This window comes from Penicillium maclennaniae, assembly GCF_028827695.1.
Source record: "Penicillium maclennaniae strain IBT 15551 chromosome Unknown utg000007l:1.0-4884863.0:1.0-4888362.0, whole genome shotgun sequence".
NCBI classification, from domain to species: domain Eukaryota; kingdom Fungi; phylum Ascomycota; class Eurotiomycetes; order Eurotiales; family Aspergillaceae; genus Penicillium; species Penicillium maclennaniae.
Window position 1 is genome coordinate 1,851,336 of NW_026623219.1, and position 19,388 is coordinate 1,870,723.

At 48.7% G+C, this 19,388-nt stretch overlaps 10 protein-coding genes across 10 annotated transcripts; 7 read left to right on the plus strand and 3 right to left on the minus strand.

Annotated features, from left to right (window-relative positions):
• Positions 1–420: 420 nt before the first annotated feature.
• On the plus strand, positions 421–2,284 carry N7477_007910 (uncharacterized protein; the record flags this gene model as incomplete). Its single annotated transcript, XM_056969573.1, has 5 exons — positions 421–484; positions 542–615; positions 679–749; positions 802–1,981; positions 2,048–2,284. The coding sequence occupies 5 exons, from the start codon at positions 421–423 to the stop codon at positions 2,282–2,284; spliced, it is 1,626 nt and encodes a 541-aa protein (XP_056819605.1).
• A 471-nt stretch (positions 2,285–2,755) lies between these two features.
• On the plus strand, positions 2,756–3,673 carry N7477_007911 (carbon-nitrogen hydrolase family protein; the record flags this gene model as incomplete). Its single annotated transcript, XM_056969574.1, has 2 exons — positions 2,756–2,797; positions 2,861–3,673. The coding sequence occupies 2 exons, from the start codon at positions 2,756–2,758 to the stop codon at positions 3,671–3,673; spliced, it is 855 nt and encodes a 284-aa protein (XP_056819606.1).
• Positions 3,674–5,216: 1,543 nt separating this feature from the next.
• Positions 5,217–5,885, plus strand: N7477_007912 (uncharacterized protein; the record flags this gene model as incomplete). The annotated part of the gene is made up of 1 exon (XM_056969575.1): positions 5,217–5,885. The coding sequence occupies one exon, from the start codon at positions 5,217–5,219 to the stop codon at positions 5,883–5,885; it is 669 nt and encodes a 222-aa protein (XP_056819607.1).
• Positions 5,886–6,660: 775 nt separating this feature from the next.
• Positions 6,661–7,786, plus strand: N7477_007913 (uncharacterized protein; the record flags this gene model as incomplete). Its single annotated transcript, XM_056969576.1, has 2 exons — positions 6,661–7,012; positions 7,101–7,786. The coding sequence occupies 2 exons, from the start codon at positions 6,661–6,663 to the stop codon at positions 7,784–7,786; spliced, it is 1,038 nt and encodes a 345-aa protein (XP_056819608.1).
• Positions 7,787–8,104: 318 nt separating this feature from the next.
• On the minus strand, positions 8,105–9,026 carry N7477_007914 (uncharacterized protein; the record flags this gene model as incomplete). Its single annotated transcript, XM_056969577.1, has 3 exons — positions 8,105–8,287; positions 8,338–8,730; positions 8,766–9,026. The coding sequence occupies 3 exons, from the start codon at positions 9,024–9,026 to the stop codon at positions 8,105–8,107; spliced, it is 837 nt and encodes a 278-aa protein (XP_056819609.1).
• Positions 9,027–10,135: 1,109 nt separating this feature from the next.
• N7477_007915 (uncharacterized protein) lies at positions 10,136–10,588 on the plus strand (the record flags this gene model as incomplete). The annotated part of the gene is made up of 2 exons (XM_056969578.1): positions 10,136–10,160; positions 10,425–10,588. 2 exons carry the CDS (start codon positions 10,136–10,138, stop codon positions 10,586–10,588), a joined length of 189 nt encoding a protein of 62 aa, XP_056819610.1.
• A 322-nt stretch (positions 10,589–10,910) lies between these two features.
• Positions 10,911–11,250, minus strand: N7477_007916 (2-2-dialkylglycine decarboxylase (pyruvate); the record flags this gene model as incomplete). Its single annotated transcript, XM_056969579.1, has 2 exons — positions 10,911–11,131; positions 11,220–11,250. 2 exons carry the CDS (start codon positions 11,248–11,250, stop codon positions 10,911–10,913), a joined length of 252 nt encoding a protein of 83 aa, XP_056819611.1.
• Positions 11,251–12,747: 1,497 nt separating this feature from the next.
• yop1 (putative membrane biogenesis protein (Yop1)) lies at positions 12,748–13,783 on the plus strand (the record flags this gene model as incomplete). Its single annotated transcript, XM_056969580.1, has 6 exons — positions 12,748–12,801; positions 13,003–13,209; positions 13,285–13,293; positions 13,437–13,500; positions 13,552–13,609; positions 13,663–13,783. 6 exons carry the CDS (start codon positions 12,748–12,750, stop codon positions 13,781–13,783), a joined length of 513 nt encoding a protein of 170 aa, XP_056819612.1.
• A 724-nt stretch (positions 13,784–14,507) lies between these two features.
• N7477_007918 (autophagy-related protein 101) lies at positions 14,508–15,929 on the minus strand (the record flags this gene model as incomplete). Its single annotated transcript, XM_056969581.1, has 4 exons — positions 14,508–14,695; positions 14,796–15,149; positions 15,228–15,313; positions 15,862–15,929. 4 exons carry the CDS (start codon positions 15,927–15,929, stop codon positions 14,508–14,510), a joined length of 696 nt encoding a protein of 231 aa, XP_056819613.1.
• A 76-nt stretch (positions 15,930–16,005) lies between these two features.
• N7477_007919 (peroxisomal biogenesis factor 3) lies at positions 16,006–17,902 on the plus strand (the record flags this gene model as incomplete). Its single annotated transcript, XM_056969582.1, has 4 exons — positions 16,006–16,163; positions 16,281–16,627; positions 16,686–17,076; positions 17,131–17,902. The coding sequence occupies 4 exons, from the start codon at positions 16,006–16,008 to the stop codon at positions 17,900–17,902; spliced, it is 1,668 nt and encodes a 555-aa protein (XP_056819614.1).
• Between the last annotated feature and the right edge of the window lie 1,486 nt (positions 17,903–19,388).

The following is a 19,388-nucleotide window of genomic DNA, read 5'->3' on the forward strand; positions in this document are numbered from 1 at the left end:
ACTTCAAAAGCCCTCTGGACGATGGCAGGACCACCGACCATCGGCTCGATAGGCTTAGGTAGAAAACAATACCCCAGTTTCGGCTTATCGACGAGTCAGTACCCCGTATTAGTGCCCAGCGCAAGGAAGATACACTTGCTTCCTTATAGCCTTGTTATTGGCTATTGCTTCAAACTTCCCTTTTGAGAAAAGCATCCTTTTACTTTGCCGCTCAATCTTCAAATGTGAATGGCTACAGAGATCCGACTTTCGACGGCCGATACTGTTCAGGCAGAGGTTCAATCATCATTATGTGGCCGACGATAAATACATCCCATAGGGTTCGCAACTGGTCCGGGGTCCATGCTTGAAATTACGACCTGGCTTCTTCAATCTTCTCGCCCGCGTGACTATCCCCGACAAACAGCACTTGCAATTGCGATGTCTTCACAGAATGATATAATAGACCCTGCTTCTTGGCCACCAGGGACGGTTCGGCTTGAGGGTAAGTGAGATATCATTCCAGCCCTACTTGTTCGGCAGATTAACAAGACGGTGGTAGAGCTCAGCCCCTCGGGTGACACCGCAGAGGTGGTCCTCGAGCCCAAACCGACAAACGACCCAAATGACCCATTAGTGAGTGATGAAAGCAATTTGCTGGACATCTGAGTGCATATTGCTAACACCACAAAACATCAGAATTGGCCACAATGGAGGAAGCACCTAAACTTTGGATTCGTTTCCTATTATGTTGTGATGGTTCTGGCATTGTGAGTGTACAGTCACCTTGTGAGGCTTGATCGACCTTACTCACAATCTCAGTATCGACGTCGCAACAGTCACCTGGGGCCCAGTGAACGCAGAATTGGGCTTCAGCTTCGCCCTCCTGAACGACAGTTACGCCGCCGGCTGTGGAGCGCTATGTATTGGTGCTGTGATCCTCGTACCCTTCGCCCTGAAATTCGGAAGACGCCCAGTTTACATCTTCAGCACTGCTGCTCAGCTTGGAATCAGCATCTGGTCTGCGCGGATGCACAATGTCGCAGACCTGATGCTGGTCAACATTCTGAGTTGTATTGTTGGAGCCTTGGCCGAAGTTCTGGTTCAGATGACTGTGGCAGATGTCTACTTCGTTCATGAGCGTGGTATGATGAATACCACCTATTTCTGGTTCATGACAGTCGGAACTACCCTGTCACCACTAGCCGGCGGGTACATTACCCTGTCTCAAGGTTGGAGATGGGTATGGTGGTGGATGGCCATTCTATTTGGAGTCGGTCTTGTCGCTCTTTTTTTCTTCTACGAGGAAACGATGTTCAACACGGAAGCCATTGACGGTGTTGTCGTCCGAGACAACTTGGCTTCAGCCCCTAGCAATCACAAGCATGACCCGGAAGCCTTGCCCCCGAAAGTCATCCATGACATTAAAGACGGATTTCAACCCGAAGCAGTCCAGCTTGATTACTCTATTCCTAAGAAAAGCTTTTTGAAGAAGCTGGCACCATGGTCGAACTCACCTCTGCCATTTGGCCAGTTAGTCAAACACAGCTACCATCCATTCTTAATTATGTTCAGCATCCCGGCTGTATTCTACATGGCACTCGAGTACGGTATTATGGCTGCATGCACGACTGTCCCCGTCACTACACTATCTTCTGTTATGACACTACCGCCGTATAACTTCGGATCTGCACAAATTGGTCTCATGGGCCTTCCACCCTTTATTGGAACTAGCCTTGCAACCCTCATCTGTGGACCCTTGAGTGACAGAATTGGTCTCTACCTTGCGAAGAGAAACGGAGGCATCTTTGAGCCGGAGATGCGCCTCTGGCTATGCCTAGCATTCACCCCATTTGTTCCAGCAGGTCTTTTCATGTTTGGCATCGGTCTGAACAACGGGTCGCACTGGCTTCTTCCGGCATTTGGTCTTGGAGTCAGCGCATTTGGAGTCGTTCCAGCTAGCAGTGCTGCACTGACTTATCTTACTGACTCGTACACCGATGTAAGCTTTACACGTCTTACGCTTCCCTTGATATCAAGGACGTGCCACTAACCTTGGGTCTATCAGATCATCGCGGACTCGATTGTCGGCGTCACTTTTATACGTAATCTCATCTCTACTATATTTGTTTTTGCCCTTTCGCCATGGTGCGACCGTGTTGGCTTGACGTGGTTCTATGCAACCTTCGGCTTGATTGTGGGAGTGATTATGCTTGGAAATCTTGTTTTCATTTATTATGGAAAGGCTTTCCGAGTGAAGTGTGCGAGTAAGTATCGGCACTTCAGTGCTCAGAAATCCATCTAAGGTTGGCTTTAAATAGGATAGCATTAGTCGGGAACAATCGCTCGGTATGGGCTAGACAATTAAAAGGATCAAGGATCTTGTATGTGGTGTGCAATGCGTCAATAGTGAGGGTTTGGAGGTAAATTTGGAGACATCCCCCTCTCAGAGACGCCCTCGGAGCCCGCGGACACCGGCCAACCCGCTACAAGTGCTATAGCAGAACATCTAGCAGCCTGTGCTTGGCTGGCATTGGCTGGGTTTCCGAGAAAGTTGATAGACAAGCGATAGAGGCATGTCTCGTTGAGGAAGGTCTAGTCTGTGCGGGGAAGGCGAAGTAACACCAACTGCATGAAACATTCCGATTTCCGAGGAATTGAAAGTAAGACACCTTGGTATGTATCGATCCAAAGCCTTTCCCCAAGTATCACTTACATCTCGATACTAAAGATCAGCAACATCTCAAGCGCTAGCTTTTGCTCTGAAACTATCACAATGAGGACGACCAAGATTGCTCTCATCCAACTTCACCCTAAAGTGAGTGCCGCATATGCCAGCTTAGTCTCCTTTGGTCTCAAAAGTTGACACATTAAAATCAAGGAAAATGAAATCGAATCCAATCACCAACGGGCTTTATCATTCATCAGAGAAGCAGCAGCCTCAGGTGCACAGCTGGCCGTTCTCCCGGAATACCACCTCGCAGACTTCTTTCCCAGCTACGATCTCTCAATCAGGCATAGATGCGCCAACTGGAAGAGATATCTCGATGCGTACTGCGCAATAGCCAAAGAACTCGACATCTGCGTCGTGCCAGGGTCCCTGGGCGAATTGCACGAGGATGGCAGCATCGTCAACGCCGCCTACTTCATCGACAACACAGGTGCGGCCTGTGGGAAGTACGAGAAAAAGAACCTCTGGCACTCAGAACGGGGCTATGTCAAGGGATCGAAGAATGAAACTCGCCATGTCGCTTTCGACACGCCGCTGGGCAAAGTTGGACTACTTATCTGCTGGGACTTGGCATTCCCTGAAGCGTTTAGAGAGCTCATTGCACAGGGAGCGAAGATCGTTATTATTCCTGCGTTCTGGAAGTATAGCGATGCGGGTGAAGTGGGAATGAAACGCAATCCCAAGTCCGAAGGCGATTTTGTTGATGCAGCTGTTGTCAGTCGGGCTTTTGAGAATACGGCTGCCATTGTATTTTGTAATGTTGCAGGATCCATAGAAGATGGGTATGCTGGTCTTTCCCAGGTGGCAGTGCCATTCTTAGGACGCATTGAGAGGTTTATGGATGCTGAAGAGGGTATGAAGATTGTGGAACTTGATATGGACATTTTGGAGGAGGCTGAAGATGTGTATAAGATTCGTGAGGACATGGCAACGTCAGACTGGCATTACGGATATCGCAAATAGAGGCACATGGTGTATTACAGTCCTTCGAGTCAGCAAATTTTTTGGGGCAATAGTTACAAAATCGACTGGCGTCCAAAGCTTGTTTCCATGTCTTACGAATATGCAGGCCAAGACACGAGGTATGCTTTATCGAGAGAGAGGGAATTGAGGAATATTGGTCGAGCTTCTCCATGCATACTGCACTGTCAATATGCATACGCTTTTTCGATAAGGCTCCCCAGGGATTTGAAGAACTTGAATGACGAGCACTGCATGCCCGACACGTTGCTGTCATGCAGTTCAAACATTTAGTTACCTTGTGAATCCCCACAGTCTTCACAATCTATCGAGACAGTGACTATTTCTGGCACATGTGTTCTTCGTCGTCCTGCCGCAGCACTCGTATTGATGCAGGCAGTGTGATCGACTGCGTCAGACGGGGCGGGGGGCAACGTAAGCCCATCAAGGGTCATTTGGGGAAGGATTGGGCGACTGAACCCCAAGCTAGGCCTGCCAAGAGCCACAAAGAGCGTCCACGTCATGTTCCTATGGCAAAATGTCGCAATGAACCGTGCGGGGAATTGGTCAACCTCACGAAAATCGACCGCTTTTTACAGTGTAGTTTACCCCAGGCTTCCCCCGGTCCGATGCTCAGGGTAGCGAGACTACAATTCGATCGACAGCGGGGCGTCACAGGCAAAGAATCTAGGGAACAAAGCGAGTGCATATCGGCCCATGACCGGATTTATGGTGGGTTCTGGCGAATCGTGAATGAGACGAGGTGGGATCTTGGGCTTGTCTTTGACATGGCCAGGCAGAATCTTATTTGCGGGATGGTTGAGTAGGTACCCCAGGCGTGATGTCATGCCAAACAAACCATCATTGACACGAAGTCCAATTAGCTAACCTCGCGGGTGGGCTTCCCCCAGAGTTGGGGGCAAAATAATGGGTACTGTAAGTGCGCGGGCGCAGACACGATTGCCGACCTTCCGATTCCCCAAGGTACCATAATTTTGTTCACTAGCCGTACCTGGAACAGAGTAGAAACATCTCAGCGTTGGAGACGAGGCGTCCCGAGCCAAGGGCCGGATTCCCTGGATATTTTAGGCACATTTTAGCAGGCTAACTCGTTCGGAATACGCCGATGTACGTGGCGCGAGAAATTCATCGTGAAAATGGGGCGCAGGGATCAACGGACGAGGATTCGGGGCGCTAGTCCTTTTTTCCTCTATTTTTTACGACCCTCAAACTCTCTTCAACACTCGGGTTTAGGGGCGGACGAACCGTGATTGGCCTTCTAGTGGAGCTAGGGCGCAAAGTGGGAAAAGGAAAGGGAAAGAAAACACTGTCGGACTCAGCCCGTCTCCACCGGACCCTGCCCAGAGAAAAGCAAGAGCCTCACGGGTTCTGGATTTATTTTGGGCGTAGCTGCCTTGTTATTTAATGGACTCTTCGCCCCCAGCTGATGTTCATGTCCCCTCTAAATTCTTCATCCTCTTTAACGTCACATTTTCTGACACATTCCTCGTGAGAATCTATTCTGTACAACCGCAATACCGACATCATGCAATACAAGACTCTCGCAGCTCTCCTCTTCGCTACCGCGACTGTTGCTCAGACTACTGAGTCCAGCTCTAGCGGTAGCAACGATGACTACTACGGTTCTGATGGGTCTAGCGACGGTTTCCTCGAGCTCCCCATCCCTCCCAGCTCCATCCTGGCCGTCCTGTCAACCGCTATCCCGACTTCCTGGCTCATGAGTATGGAAACCGACGCGGCATACGCTTCCGCAGAATACAGCAAGATCGCCGAGGGTACCTATCCAGCCTGGTACAACAGCCTCCCCGAGAGCGTCAAGGACTGGGAGACTTCCGCTGCTATTGCCGAGGCCTCGGCCATGTCCAGCCTCTACGGAAGCGCCACGCCCACCATGGGCTCCATCACCGGCTCCATGGGTGCCACCGGTGCCAGCAGCACCGCTGGAGTGTCTTCTACTCCGCTGACTGGATCGTCTGGCTCGTCTACAATGGTGACTTCCACCATGACTACCACTACCACTACCACCTCTACCACTTCCACCTCCAGCTCTGACAGCAGCTCTTCGGGTTCTGCTTCCACCGCTACTACTGGTGGCTCTTCCACCTCTACTGCTGGTGCCCCTGCTGCTACTGGCGGTATTGCCATGAGCCTTGCCGGCGCTGCTGGCATCCTGGGTCTTGCTCTTGCTCTGTAAATCACATAGTTGTGATTGGATTGTATTATCTGGGACAGCAGAATTCGGGATTTCTGTTGCCGTCACATTCGATTAAAATGCGGCTTCTTTTTACGTTCTTTACGATTCATTGAGTCTCGGCGTCACAATACCTCATCTTTACTATCTTTATCTAATTATTATGAGACATACTTGACTTCTAAATCTTCTTCGGCACAAATGCCTTCAAATTTCAAATTTAAGCCTCGGCATCACAATACTACGAAAGACAAGACACCTTTTGTATCCTGAGTCTTTGTTGTGAAGTAAGCTGGTGAAGATGTGTTAAAAGATTCCCAAATCCGAATTCCGTTTGGCAGAAGGTTTGTAATCTCAATATGGGCAAGAGGTGACATCTCCAAATCAAGAAAGTATGCCCGGCCACGAGGTGAAGATGAAGACGCCCTCATCTATTGCTATCTTCATTATGGTGCCTTGAAGCCAGTTCCTCGCCGACAATATGTTCCCAGCTGTTCATCGAAATGACACTAGGCTGTATCGGGCTGTTCTCTTCGAAGAAGCCCGATCAGTCTGTCGAGTCGACCGATATGGGTGATGAGTAAGCCAAGGAGCAGGAGCTCGAGTCTTTAGTGCACTATCAGACTTGCGAGAGAAACGTGGCAATCTGACATGGCTCACCCCTTCTTACTCATCGCTTGTAGCATGCTACGTGTGCCCTTTGCAGAGTTCGTATTTGTTTGAAGCCATAGCTTCCAGCTCTCTTCCGACCTGTGAACCAATTTATATTCGATTCACCATGGTTGCTCTATCAGAGGTCCACTCTTCAAATGAAGCCATCGCAAAGACGCTACCACTAGACATAGTGGCTGTTTTCGTTGGCGCGACTAGCGGAATCGGTAAAGCGACTCTTCTCCACTTTGCGCAGCACACCCGACAACCGCGAATCTATTTTATCGGTCGCTCGCAGCAAGCCGCCGACGAAATTCTTAAACAGCTTGAAAACATCAATGTGGATGGTCGATACGAATTCATTAAAGCCGATGTGAGTCTGCTTAATGTCGTCGACGAAGTTTGCTCGAAGATCAGAGAGAAGGAGACGCGGATCGATGTTCTGTTCCAAAGCCAAGGCACTCTGGACATAAGCACAGGTAAGTCTTTCAACATTCAAGACATGTTGTGATTCCAAGACATGTTGTGAATCACGGTCCCGTTCGCAGATTATTGAGTCTTTCGCAGAAACATCCGAAAAATTATCTCTCATCATGGCTCTCGGCTACTACTCTCGCATGCGCTTCATTGCCAATTTGCTTCCAATGCTCCAGCATTCATCGATTAGTCGCGTGGTAATTGTTCTAGCAGGAACAAAGGAAGGGCCTGTCAACCCCAATGATATCCCAGGGAAGAGGGTCTTACCCTGGAAAGCGCGCGGACATCTTTGTTCGATGATTACACTGACGCTTGAGCATTTTGCAAAACTGGCTCCTGAAGTTAGCTTCATACATAATTACCCAGGCTTTGTGGACACGCCGCTGTCGCAATCGATGAAAGGGGTCTTGGAAGCTGCGATGAAATCTGTGTTTCGGGTGACGAGTCTTTTCTCTACGAGAGAGTATGTGTCTCTTGACGAGACCGGTGAAAGACATGTCTATTTGGCGACAGGTGCGAGGTTTCCAGCGAAAAAACCAAGCAATTCGTCACTAAAGGGCGGCTCTACACTGCTCAATAGGAAGGAAGTTGCCGTTGGTAGTGATGGAATTGTTGGAAGTGGCGTGTACATCGTGGATGAGTATTGTGAGGGTGGCGATGCAAACGTACAGAGAGTTTTAAGTACTCTCCGACAAGACGAACGTGATGCGAAGATCTGGGAGCATATGGAGAAAGAATTCTTGAGAATCACAGGGAAACCAGCGATTTTGGGGTAGCAGTAAATTTAAAAAATGAAATGCGAAGGAAGAGGACGGAAGAGACACGAGTGGAACTAAATTGTCTAATGATATAATTTTTAATTGCCAAGCCAGAGATAATGCAAGAAAGTAACAGTATTATTGTAGTGGCGGCGAAGATAATGCCCTCTTTATAGTGAGACATCCTTCCTTTCATTGTCAATGAGCTTCACTCGATTGACAATCGAGCGTTTAGTTTCGTACTATCAAGCGAATGACCATCCGCGGAACTTGATAAGGTATGGAAACCGTAATCGTCATTCCGTGACGGCTTGGCTCTATTGACGATGATTGAGTCTAGCCCATGACCGAAATAAAATAACATTGCATGACGCAATTGACGGTGAGAATTGTGAGGACTAGCGACGTAACGGCAAGCAGTAACATCGTGTCCTTCCCTGCAGTTTTCGCGCGGAATGTGTGCCCACAGAGAATGATGATCCGGCTTAGCAGATATGCGACCAACGCAAAGTGGCATAACTAGAGGCCAGATTTAGTGATGATCATGCCATATAGATGAAGTTGCTTACAATGACGCTGAAAGTGGAAATCTTCCTTTCTGAACGAACGGCCCAAATTCCGATCATCGTGACAATGAAAGAAATGGGTATCAGAGCCCTCGTGAGAGAATATTCCGGCTCTTCGAAGTGAACATCGACCAGGTCATATTGTACAATGAACCCGACCAAAAAGAAGAAGTTAAGTTTGAAGAGTACGGGGAAGACGTCACACGAGTCAGTCGCTATCGTTAACGTGATAGATGGGAAGCTCACCTCGTATGCATGATAACGGATTTTGAAACTCAAGTCACCATGTACCTGTCTGTATAGAGCCCATGCATATTCCCCGTGCAGATAATACGCAGTAACCCATATGATGGGAGTGCTGAGGCCTATGAAGACGATCGCCACCAGCTGTGCAGGCTGAATATATGACCAGACATTCATGCCAATTTCACGAGCGGTTTGTGATCGGAATCACGCTGGAGAGACAGGTTATAAACCGCCTCGTTGAGTTGCCCATATTGCATGGCAGAAAATATCAAGATCACCACATCGCAACCGCAAAGTGCGAAGAGCAAGATATTATTCTTGCAGTGAATACCATCTAACGAAAGAATGGCGGCGTACACGCAGGCAAAACTGAGCAATGCCAAACTAACGGGTACAATGTAAGAAACAGGGACCTGTGTTGCGTGGGAAGAGTCCAAGACTGCCATTGTGTGAGGATGTAGCTGTGCAAAGTCAGGAGATCAGGACTATCAAATATGAAGATGGAAAGAAGCTCACGCTTCAAGGGCAACAACCACAACGGCCTGTAGAGTTATCGTCCCGGAGAACTACCACTCGTTCCTTGTCCTGGGGAAGTTCATAATGTCTCGGTCCGGGGATGCTGCTACGAAATCAGCAGCATGTATGCTCTGAGAACTTGCAGGCTAGAAGATTGATGGGAAAAGCTTGTCAGTGGGACCTTCGGTCGTTCTATCGATTGGAAAAGTTTTTAATCGTCACTGGCTGTGGACCTGGACCCTAAGTTTGAAAAGCCCGAAAAAACTCCGGATCACCATACCCTTTAAGACTACGCCGTGATATACAGAGTGGCTTTCACAAAAATCAGATTAACAAAAGGATACTCAAACGATTCTTCAGTCTGAGTTACCCATTTATTTACGACCCTCAATTAAAACTTCGAGATTAAGCAGGCTTCGGTGGACGGGGTTCCCGGAGCTGAAGTAAGACACGACTCCACCGGATCTTCAAGGTGGATCTCCAGAATCTGGCTTCAAGCCTCCAATTTTCTTCCTCGATTCAACTCGAATGTTTTTTTCATGAATAGAAAGATACCTGGTAGGATTGCGTCCGCCGGAGCTATCTTCTCAGCGGTGAGTTTACGTCTTAAAGAATCGCCAATGATATTGGTTTCTTTCCTGGTGAAAACCAAATCACAGCTTACTTAACATTGAAGTTCTAATTGCCCTGGACCCTGAGAGAATATAAGGTGGCTCAGAAGTATGAAATTGAGGATCTCGTCAACAATTTCACAGAAGCGGCCCCGGCTATCTAGTATCCACTGATATTGATCGCATTGCTCTTGTCGTGAATAGTATCAGAATGCACCTGGCTTGTAATTTTGGTATCACAGAACTTCAAAAGATATGAATGAGATTTTGCGATTTATTCTGGATCTCATTTCCTTACTATTGTAGGAGGAGAGGATGCAAATGAGGTAGATTGCCCATTGAATTTCCGTGGATTGTAGCTGACTGGTCGAATTACAGAGTTCTCCCGACAGGCATTGCAAAATTGGCTATACTATCTCCTTTCAACCATGACGGACAATATCTCCGAGCTCTGTATGATCTCATGTGTCGTTTACTCTCATGATGCATGCTAATTTTATCCAGCTCGACTCTCAGGTATCTTGCGCGGACAGGAGAGTTTCTCTCAGGCGGTTTCACTCGGACTCAACACTAGAAATTGGTATGGAAGAAGAGTTCCTCTTGCAGTCAACACCATTCTCCTTGGTAAGTGCTCGCACGATTGAAAAAATTGCGTATTAGCTGTTTCAAATTGTCCAGCTTGACTGACTGGAATGTAAAAAATCACAGGTTTCGCAGTGTTGCCCACCTGGCTCGTTCTCAGAGACCACAAGCCCATCGAATATGACAAAAGTGAAGATAATTTGACTCAAATTAACGATGAAGAACAAAAATTTGAGCAGCTAGACGGTATTACCGGGAAATGGAGTATCATTGTTGGTGAAACACGCATGACAAAATGAATTATGTTCACGTCAAGCCAGTATGCCGAGTTCAACACATAGGCTTAACTGGTCAAAATTTTACTTCTGTTCAATCTCTTTTTCAAAAAGTCCCAGAATATTGAAAAGAAATAACAGCAGCAAGTGAGCCGCACGACTGCATATCGATCACGTTCCAACCGTAATCCATCTCAGCTTCCCAATCATACGAGCGGTCTGGTCGACGAAAAACAGAGCGGTATGAATTTAGGGCGGGAAGCATGAGCATACCCGGCATCAAGGGACCTTGGTCTTTCCTGCCGAAATGATACTGTGCGCCCAGAGCCTGTACGGTTACACCGTCTCAGCTAGCGCCCAGACCAACAATCTCGAACTTTCCCGTGCGAGCTTTAGCCATCTTGGTTGCTGCTTCGTTACTTTCGCCGCCCATGGAGAGGAAGAAGGCTTTGTCCAGCCCGGGCAGAAGTAGCTTGGAGAGTCGTTCGCCTAAGCGGATAACGGGGGGCGACACCGTTCCAGAGAAGAGATGATCAAGGGACGCTGCGTGGTTTGCAATGACTTTCACTATTTTTGAATGGCCGTGTCAAGAAGGCAAGATATCTGGTCGGATGTCCAATCTAAGACTTTGTGTCCTGAGACAGTGTAGACGTACAGACCTTAGCTGCCGTAGATGACATCCTCATTGAATTTGGTGCCATAATTCAGCAGAAGTTTCTGAGCCTTGAGTTGGAGTTCGGCTTCATTGAAGCCATGGTACAAAGCGGGAGTTTCATCGTCCTTGGAAGGAATCAATGTCATCATCGTGCCGTCGGTAGTTACCCCAGGCGCCAAGTGGCTTTGATGAATACCTCCGAAGATGAGAAGAAGAGAAGGGGGGGACCAGTTAAAGTGGTATTTTGAGGCTTTATAAGAGCTGACTTGAGTTGAGTAACATACTTTTCTTGTTTATCGAAGGGGATTTGACCCAATACTTAGTTTCCCGCGGCCCGCGGGCAGTGTGAACAGAGCGGGGTTTTGTTCGAATCATGTATGAGCCAATAAGATCATAATAACTGACTTGTTCTATTCTCTACCTTATTTTTACTTCACTGATTATCAATTTGGGTGTTGTGTGTTCAGACCTTGTTCATATCTCCTGAATCTTTATGCGATAGTGGCCGACGGGGGAATCCATTCACAGCCCTTTGAGGCCGTTAGAAACTTAAACGTCCCGTCTACATATATCAATACCCCCCATACCTATAGCGATAACCAAGTCAAATAAAGTATAGTTGAATCTGTTGGATTGAGATAACGGTGTGCGATGCCACCTGTAACGATTGTGCAATGACTTGTCTGGAAGCGTTGTGCCTTCAGACACAAATACGTCGAAACGGTTGGGACAGACGGAAAGTCAGCCATTCACTCAACTGAGACGAGAAACCTGAGACAGAAGCTATTCAAGTAAAAGCTATGCTACTTTCAGCTCTCTGATGCATCAACTACGGGTCTTTTTCGGAATGATACTCGCATGGATGATTAATCGGATCAGCTTCATAGGGGGTCCCACATGTACTCCTCGGGTGTCCTGAATATAATGCAGTAATTAGAGTCATCCACTTGGCTAATCTCTAAGGTAGATTGACAACTCAATTCTTGTTGACAGATCAAAGAAAAAGTACCATCAGGGAAAGTATGCAGTACCGGATGCATTTCGCCTGATTTGGGCGGACTAGCCCTATACGTCATAACTTGACATCACGCGAGCACTACGCGCCACTAAGGATCCAGATGTTGCTTGGATCATTATCTAAGATGGGTCGGCAGATAGGCTTCCAAAGCACACTATGTACATTATTGACGCATGAAGTAATAGGTGTGTGATAGCTAGTTGCTGCGGGTGGACCCAAAATGGCGAGATATCGGAGGATTTGATCGGAGATACGCAGCTTTGAGGAGATGCCGGTTACATGATAGATAGGGATGACCATTCACACCATTCGACTTAGGCCTAGGTTTGACACGCGCCATGTGAATCTCGCAGCTGATTGCAGGCTGAGTACGTCATGACATCACGTGATACCGCACGGGCACAGCGTAACCGCCAACTCGGCGGGTTGCATTCTCATCATCCCTCGCTCCATTGCAGCTTTCGCTCTCACATCCAAAGATATAGCGAAAATCCAAGCCTACCTCACAAAATGGCCTCTTTCCAGGACCGTGCTCAGCACACCATTGCCCAGCTCGACAAGGAGGTACGTTTTCCGCGATTGTGTGTTTCGATGGTGCCTTGCCAGCTTCAGCCCTCGCACCAAAATGGGGCTGCATTGCTTCCGAGCCCGCAATCTGTGCGAGCAGCATGAGCCTCCACGATTGCTTCCCTTAATCTTAGCTCGGCGCCTTTTAATGGCCACTGGTTATTGAGCTTCATCCTGACTGACATTTTGATGCAATAGCTCTCCAAGTACCCTGCCCTGAATAACCTTGAGCGTCAGACCTCTATTCCCAAGGTCTATGCCATTCTGGGCCTGGGCGGAGTCTATTTCTTCCTCGTCTTCTTCAACATTGCTGGCGAATTCCTCGTCAACTTTGCTGGTTTCCTCCTCCCCGGTTACTATTCCCTCCAGGCCCTCTTCACTTCGGGTACCGCGGATGACACTCAGGTAAGAATTCCTCAAGCCGTTCAGTCTTGCCCCAATCATGCGATAAACTCTTGACTAACTCTCTACCTGCTGTAGTGGCTCACTGTACGTTCCCTTCATTCCCAAACATTGTCGTCACTCGTTGCCGTTTCACGTCCAAGTCACAACGCTGGCTCGGGCTTATCCAGACGCCACGTGACAAATTTCCTTCCTGCGCAAGAGCACTCATCTGACTGATAATCGTACAGTACTGGGTCGTCTTTGCTTTCCTGACCGTTGTTGAGAGCGCCATCAACGCCGCCTACTGGTTCCGTACGTTCCTCCATCACGCGAGCTGACCATCTGGCATACTGACCCTCATAGCCTTCTACTACATCTTCAAGTTTGTCGCTATCCTCTGGATGGCCCTTCCCCAGACCAAGTAAGCTCCACCGCCCAAAAAAATGTCTACAGGCGGCACTGACCATAACACAGCGGTGCTCAAATCATCTTCAACTCCTTCCTCCAGCCCGTTCTCGGTCGCTTCTTCTCCAACTCCGGCACCTCTGCCAACCTCCGCGCTCAGGCCGAGGCTGCCAAGGCCCACTCCACCTGAAGAAAGAGCTATTCATAGCGTAGCAGAGAATCGTTTTGGTAGCGCTGTCTGTCCAAGACTTTAGTTTAGAGATAGGTCACGGATCTGTCGATTCTCAGTGGCTTTGGGTTCTAGCGTTGTGCATTGGGAAGATCGAACCCGCGCTATTAAAGTGCAATTGGAAGTAGGATGACATTTAAGGGGAGATGATCGGAGAAAGTGGGCCGTGTCCGGGGTTGAGTCTCGGCTGTGTGGTTGTTAACGTTTATTTGTGTGCTTTATCTCATTACCCATCCAAATGGTAGAGTTGATTATGCTATAACAATTTCCTTTGGCCTGCGATGGCATGTCTGTTGCATCTTCTCTTTCTCTTGATATTGGTTATCGAGACGGGGAGCCTGTATGTTCCCCATCGTCATGCGTATAGGATGATCTTCACTGGATGTTGTAATTTCAGTGTGCTTTGCATTTGACTCATTTGACTCCTAGCGTCTTTGGCTAGTTCTAAATAAATTATTAACCTGAAGGAGAAGTTCACCTCCTCTTGACGTCGAACCGAAACCCCAGAACACCCGAGAGAATGAATAGATCCACGGAAACAATCGCAACGCCACTATTTCATCATCCTTCTTATTCTAAATGTGAAATAGAAAGGAAATTCGTAAATTGCGCTGGGTACCTAGCCTGCGCTTGAGAAATACAATTCTCAAAAAGAGGCATGGCTCAAGACTGATGGGTCACTGATTTAGTACAGTCCAACACGGTTACCCCAACCATCAGTCCGGGGATTGACCACAATGCGGTAGGGGAAGGGGTTTGAGTCGCTGGTGGTAATAGGCGGGATGTGATCTTTGTCACGATTGACGACGTTGAGGATCTTCAGCGCCGCCTTTTGGAGCATGTTGGCCATGGCTTTGCGGACTTTTGCTCGCTCTGTCGAGAAGTTTAGTAAGATTCAATGAGTCAGGCTCGACGCAGACAATGTCCTTTCAGAGAAACAGATGCTAGAGCCCACAAGCCAAGCGGCACTCACCAGACTCAGTCCGCGGCGTGGCGATGGTCACATCCAACGTCCAGATCTCCCAGCACACCTCTTCTTCGCCCTTTCCGGCCAAGCCTCCAAACCAAAGACCCGAGCGACGACGCTTCTTCTCGTAGAACTCTACAGCGATGCGACCACGTACTCCACCCCCACCCCCACCGACTTTGCCATCCTGCGCCCCAGCGGCTGAAGACAGGTGCTGGCGCACAAGAGCGCTCACACGGGACTCGATCAGTGTTTCTAGGTCTGCGTCGTTGATCGCGGGGAGTGTGAAGTCTAAGACATCAAAAGTGATAGGGCGAATTGAGGGGAAGTAGCGGTGGAAGAAGATGAGGTTTAGAACGCCTGGGAGTGTATTTTAGTTGAAGTTCGGGGAAAATGAACATCATTTGCATTCCGAGCTGATTTGCAGCGGACTCGTACCTTTCAGTACATCGCGCACTGTGGTGGTGTCGGCGAAGATCTCCAGAAAGTACTCCGGGAGGGGTCTTGCGGGGTTCCATCCCCGCCTGCGAATGAACCAGCGCACGACTGGACGATTTTCGAGGAGGGTAAGTAAACAGAGTGGATGATGAGAGGAGACTCAGTGAGAGTCTAGAACAAGAGCGTTGAGGATCATGGAGAGGTCGACGGTAGAACGTTAGGAGTGATGATGGTATGAGGGCGGTTTCTATCGGCCATCGGCTGAGCCGAATGACGCTTATCGCCTTATCATTGGCCGGGGTAACTGATTCTATGAGGTGACGAAAATAGGTAGAAAGATTCTTGTTTCTTTTGAGCTTGCGATTTTTGATGAAGACTCGAATTGAGAGATCAGCTGGGTTCAATTTTGACAAGGAATCAATGGTTGCGGCAAGGCCGGTTGCGCCGAATGCAGCAGAGTGATACGGACGCCAGGTACCTAGGCTTGCTAGGAAGTTCCCTAGGACATTGTTCGTAGATGCCAAGTGGCTGAAATTGATAAAATTTTGATAGGTGAGGCAGTCTGATCTTTAAAATTGTCATTTATGGTGATGCAGAAGCAGAAGCAAGTTCACATTCGATAGAGCAGGCTAACCGAGGCCCTGAATCCCCGGCCACGATCAGCGCCCGAGGGTCTCCCGCCTCGTCTGCCCGACTTCCCATCTCTATCAACTACATCTACGATGAACCTATTTTGATTCATTGCTCCGATTAGGGACTTCTTTCAAATCTTTTCAATATGATCGGTGCCGCTAGGCGCTGGTTCCAGCGCAATCGCAAAGGTCTCGCGATCGGGGCTGGCGTGCTAGGAGCTGGCTACCTGGCAGGCCAGTATGTGCTATCCAAGATCTCCGAGGCACGCGAGCGCATGAGCAGTGACCGCATTGCCCGCGAAAAGTCAGTATCTCAGACTCCCTCTTTTGATCATCCTTGCTGCTCTGACGGCACGCGAGCTTATGACGGGCTTGAACTGTCCCAGACTGGATCCAGGTGAGCTGACAATGACGACAATAGTCTCCGCCGGCGCTTCGAACAAAATCAGACCGATTGCACTTATACCGTTCAAGCTTTGCTCCCGACAGCCACAGAGAACATCATTGAAGCGCTCCCCGTGGAGGAGCTAACGAAGGAGTTGCAGAAGAAGCGGGCGGAGAGGCTGGCGCGTCTCAATCCCGGGGAAGGTTCAGGATCTGACATGACATCGGTGGCAGCAAGTGTCAATAACGATGATCGGAATAGTCTTTCGAGCTTCCAGAGCGAGGGCTATATGCATGCGAGCCAGGTGGAGTCTGGAGATGCGGAGGGCCAGCCCCGAGTGAAACGGAACAAGACGCAGCTGTGGAACGAGGTTAAGATCACATGTATGTGGACATCAGCGATACTTTTCCGGTCTGCTATGGATTACTGACAACTTTTTAGCTATCACAAGATCCTTTACCTTGATCTATACTCTCTCGTTGCTCACCATCTTCACCCGCGTCCAACTCAACCTGCTAGGCCGACGGAACTACCTCTCCAGCGTCATCTCTCTGGCTACCCCTCCCACCGATTCGACTATCAGCTTAGAAGACCACGATGATGATATGACACAGACATTGGGCGATGACTTTGAAACAAATCGGCGATACCTGGCTTTCAGCTGGTGGCTACTCCACCGTGGATGGCAAGAGCTTGTGGCGCGGGTCCAGCCCGCCGTGGAGGAAGTTTTCGGCCCTTTGAACCCGCGTGAAGATATTAGCCTGTCCAAGCTTTCGGAGTTGACTCTCCAGATTCGGAGGAAGGTCGAAGGAAATACAGAAGAGGAGCGGCGGTAAGTGGCTTGATAATCGCTATCAAGACTAGATGACTGACGATGCATTACCAGATCGAAGAAATGGTTATCCTGCTTACTGCCGCCTGCAGAGGAAGAAGAATACGTCCTTCGTGAATCAGGTGTCGAAGGCGTAGCAGACCCATCCTCTACACAAACTGCGTCGAAGCTGCGCCACCTTCTCGATGAAACCGCCGATCTCATCGATTCACCTTCTTTCTCTTTTGTTTTGACCCTGCTCAACAATGAAGGGTTCTCGACCTTGATTGACGCAAAGTGCGCCAACGAGGCTTTCAAGGCATCGCCTGTTCCCGAAACGACCCCTCAGTCATTCGACTCAATGGCCACCGTCGTTCCTCCCAGTACCACCGAGCGCAAAACAAAACTTGCCAACCTCCTAGCAGTGATGGCTCGCCAGGCACACGTTATCGGAGTTGGAGCCCACACAAACAACGAGTACTTAGCTGCCATGGATCAAAATGTGCGAGAGCTAGAGGCATTTTCTGCTGTAATCTACAGCTCGAACTTTGACCTCGAGCTTCCTGGGGCCAACAAGGCCGCAGCCGAAGGCGAAGGAGAGCAAGCATTCGGCTCCTCCTCATACGCCACAGTCATGGTCGAGAAAGAACCGGAAAACAGCGATCATCTGACCCAAAGCGCCCCAATTCTTGTCGGTGACGACGTTGATGAAGAAATTGTGAGCACTGGTGCACAGAGGGGACCGGAGACCGGGATTCTGGGAGAATCGGCTTTTGAGCAGGCCTGGGGCAAGGCCGTAGAAGATGGGAATACATCTCCCCAGTCTGAGGGCCAGACGACTCTGTGAGATCTGATTGACCAACCTGTGTCTTAAGAACATGTCTATCCAATACCCTTCTTTTGTATTTTCCACTCATTTTTTGTCTCAATTAGACTGACTGTGGTAATGACACATATATATGACTTCAATAATTGCAGCTGTCGTGCTGATTTCCAGGCACCTGCACTACTCCGACGACCGACGGAAACAGTTAATTTGTAACCTTACAAAAAGGGAATACCCTGGGTCGTGCTCTTAACAGTATGGATGTGTTGTTTGACTGGATCCCTAAATAGCCAATAGTTGGACTGGGAGTACAAAAAGATGGTTTCTGAACAGGCGGCTATATTTTCTTGGTCCCAGATCCTCAAGGCTTTTGAGAAGGATACCTCGAAGAAATAAAAAAGTCATGTGGAAAACGAAACAAAGTGTTCACTACGCCCTGACCCATTTCCTACGCCCATGTCGACACCACAACTTCTAGGTTATATAGAAAACTTCATCGTACGAACCAGTATAATTTATTCTCAAGTAGATTCAGATACATCACTGCTTCATCATTCGCAATCCAAATGTCGCATCACTCTATCATCCGGTTGGGATCGGCTTTTCTTGACATCTCGGGGCTGTCTTAGATGTCTTGTACGAAGTCCCACGGTAATCATTGTCAGGGATGCCAGGACCTCCGGAAGAAACATGAGAACCACTCGCACTGTGGTGGTTCCGAATAGTGGGCTAAGAGCTCTTCTTTGAGAATAAACCGCAATGATGCCGTAGATGACACGAATGCCAACAAACGCCAGTGCGACAAGAGCACCTTGTTGAAGCTTTAGAGAGTCCACCGTCATTAGCCATCTCGTCGCCAAATTATTGATATCAAGCAGAGAGCATAACTCACAGCAGTACCACTGTGGTACCCGGGTGCACCCTTTTCACCTTGGGAGGGCGTGAGAGAAAACAGGGCCCAAGATACTTGTAGAGCCCATGTCACAAAGAGCACAATCGTCCCTGCTTTCCACTCGGCCAAACTATTCGGCTTCGGATGGCCTTTGAAGAAATCCAAGGAGCCTGAAATGGAGAGGGCTAGGGCTGCGATAATGAGGCCCGCAGTGACGATGACTACAGACCAACCAAGAATTTTATTGTGCGAGGGATGGCGGTAGCATCGTCTGTTCATTACCTATTAGCTTTGATTTTGGTAGCAAGGCGACCATAGAGCCTTACGCTTCGTGAGTCAACCCATCAATTGCCAGGATCAAGTGTGTGAGTCCGACACTCTGGATGATATTCGCCGGTAGACCGTTGCTGTCGTGTACTCCGAAACCACCGCCGACAATTCGGGCAGTACAAAAGACCGTCAGGTAAAACCATGCTAGAAAGCCTTTCCATCTGTGAGCGAAGAAAAGGTAATTCACGATCGGCAGCAACATCAGGTACACTGCAAGATCAGCTGGAAAGATCCCATTCATATTGGACCCTGGTGAGTCGCGTCGCGAGAGCAATATAAAAAAGA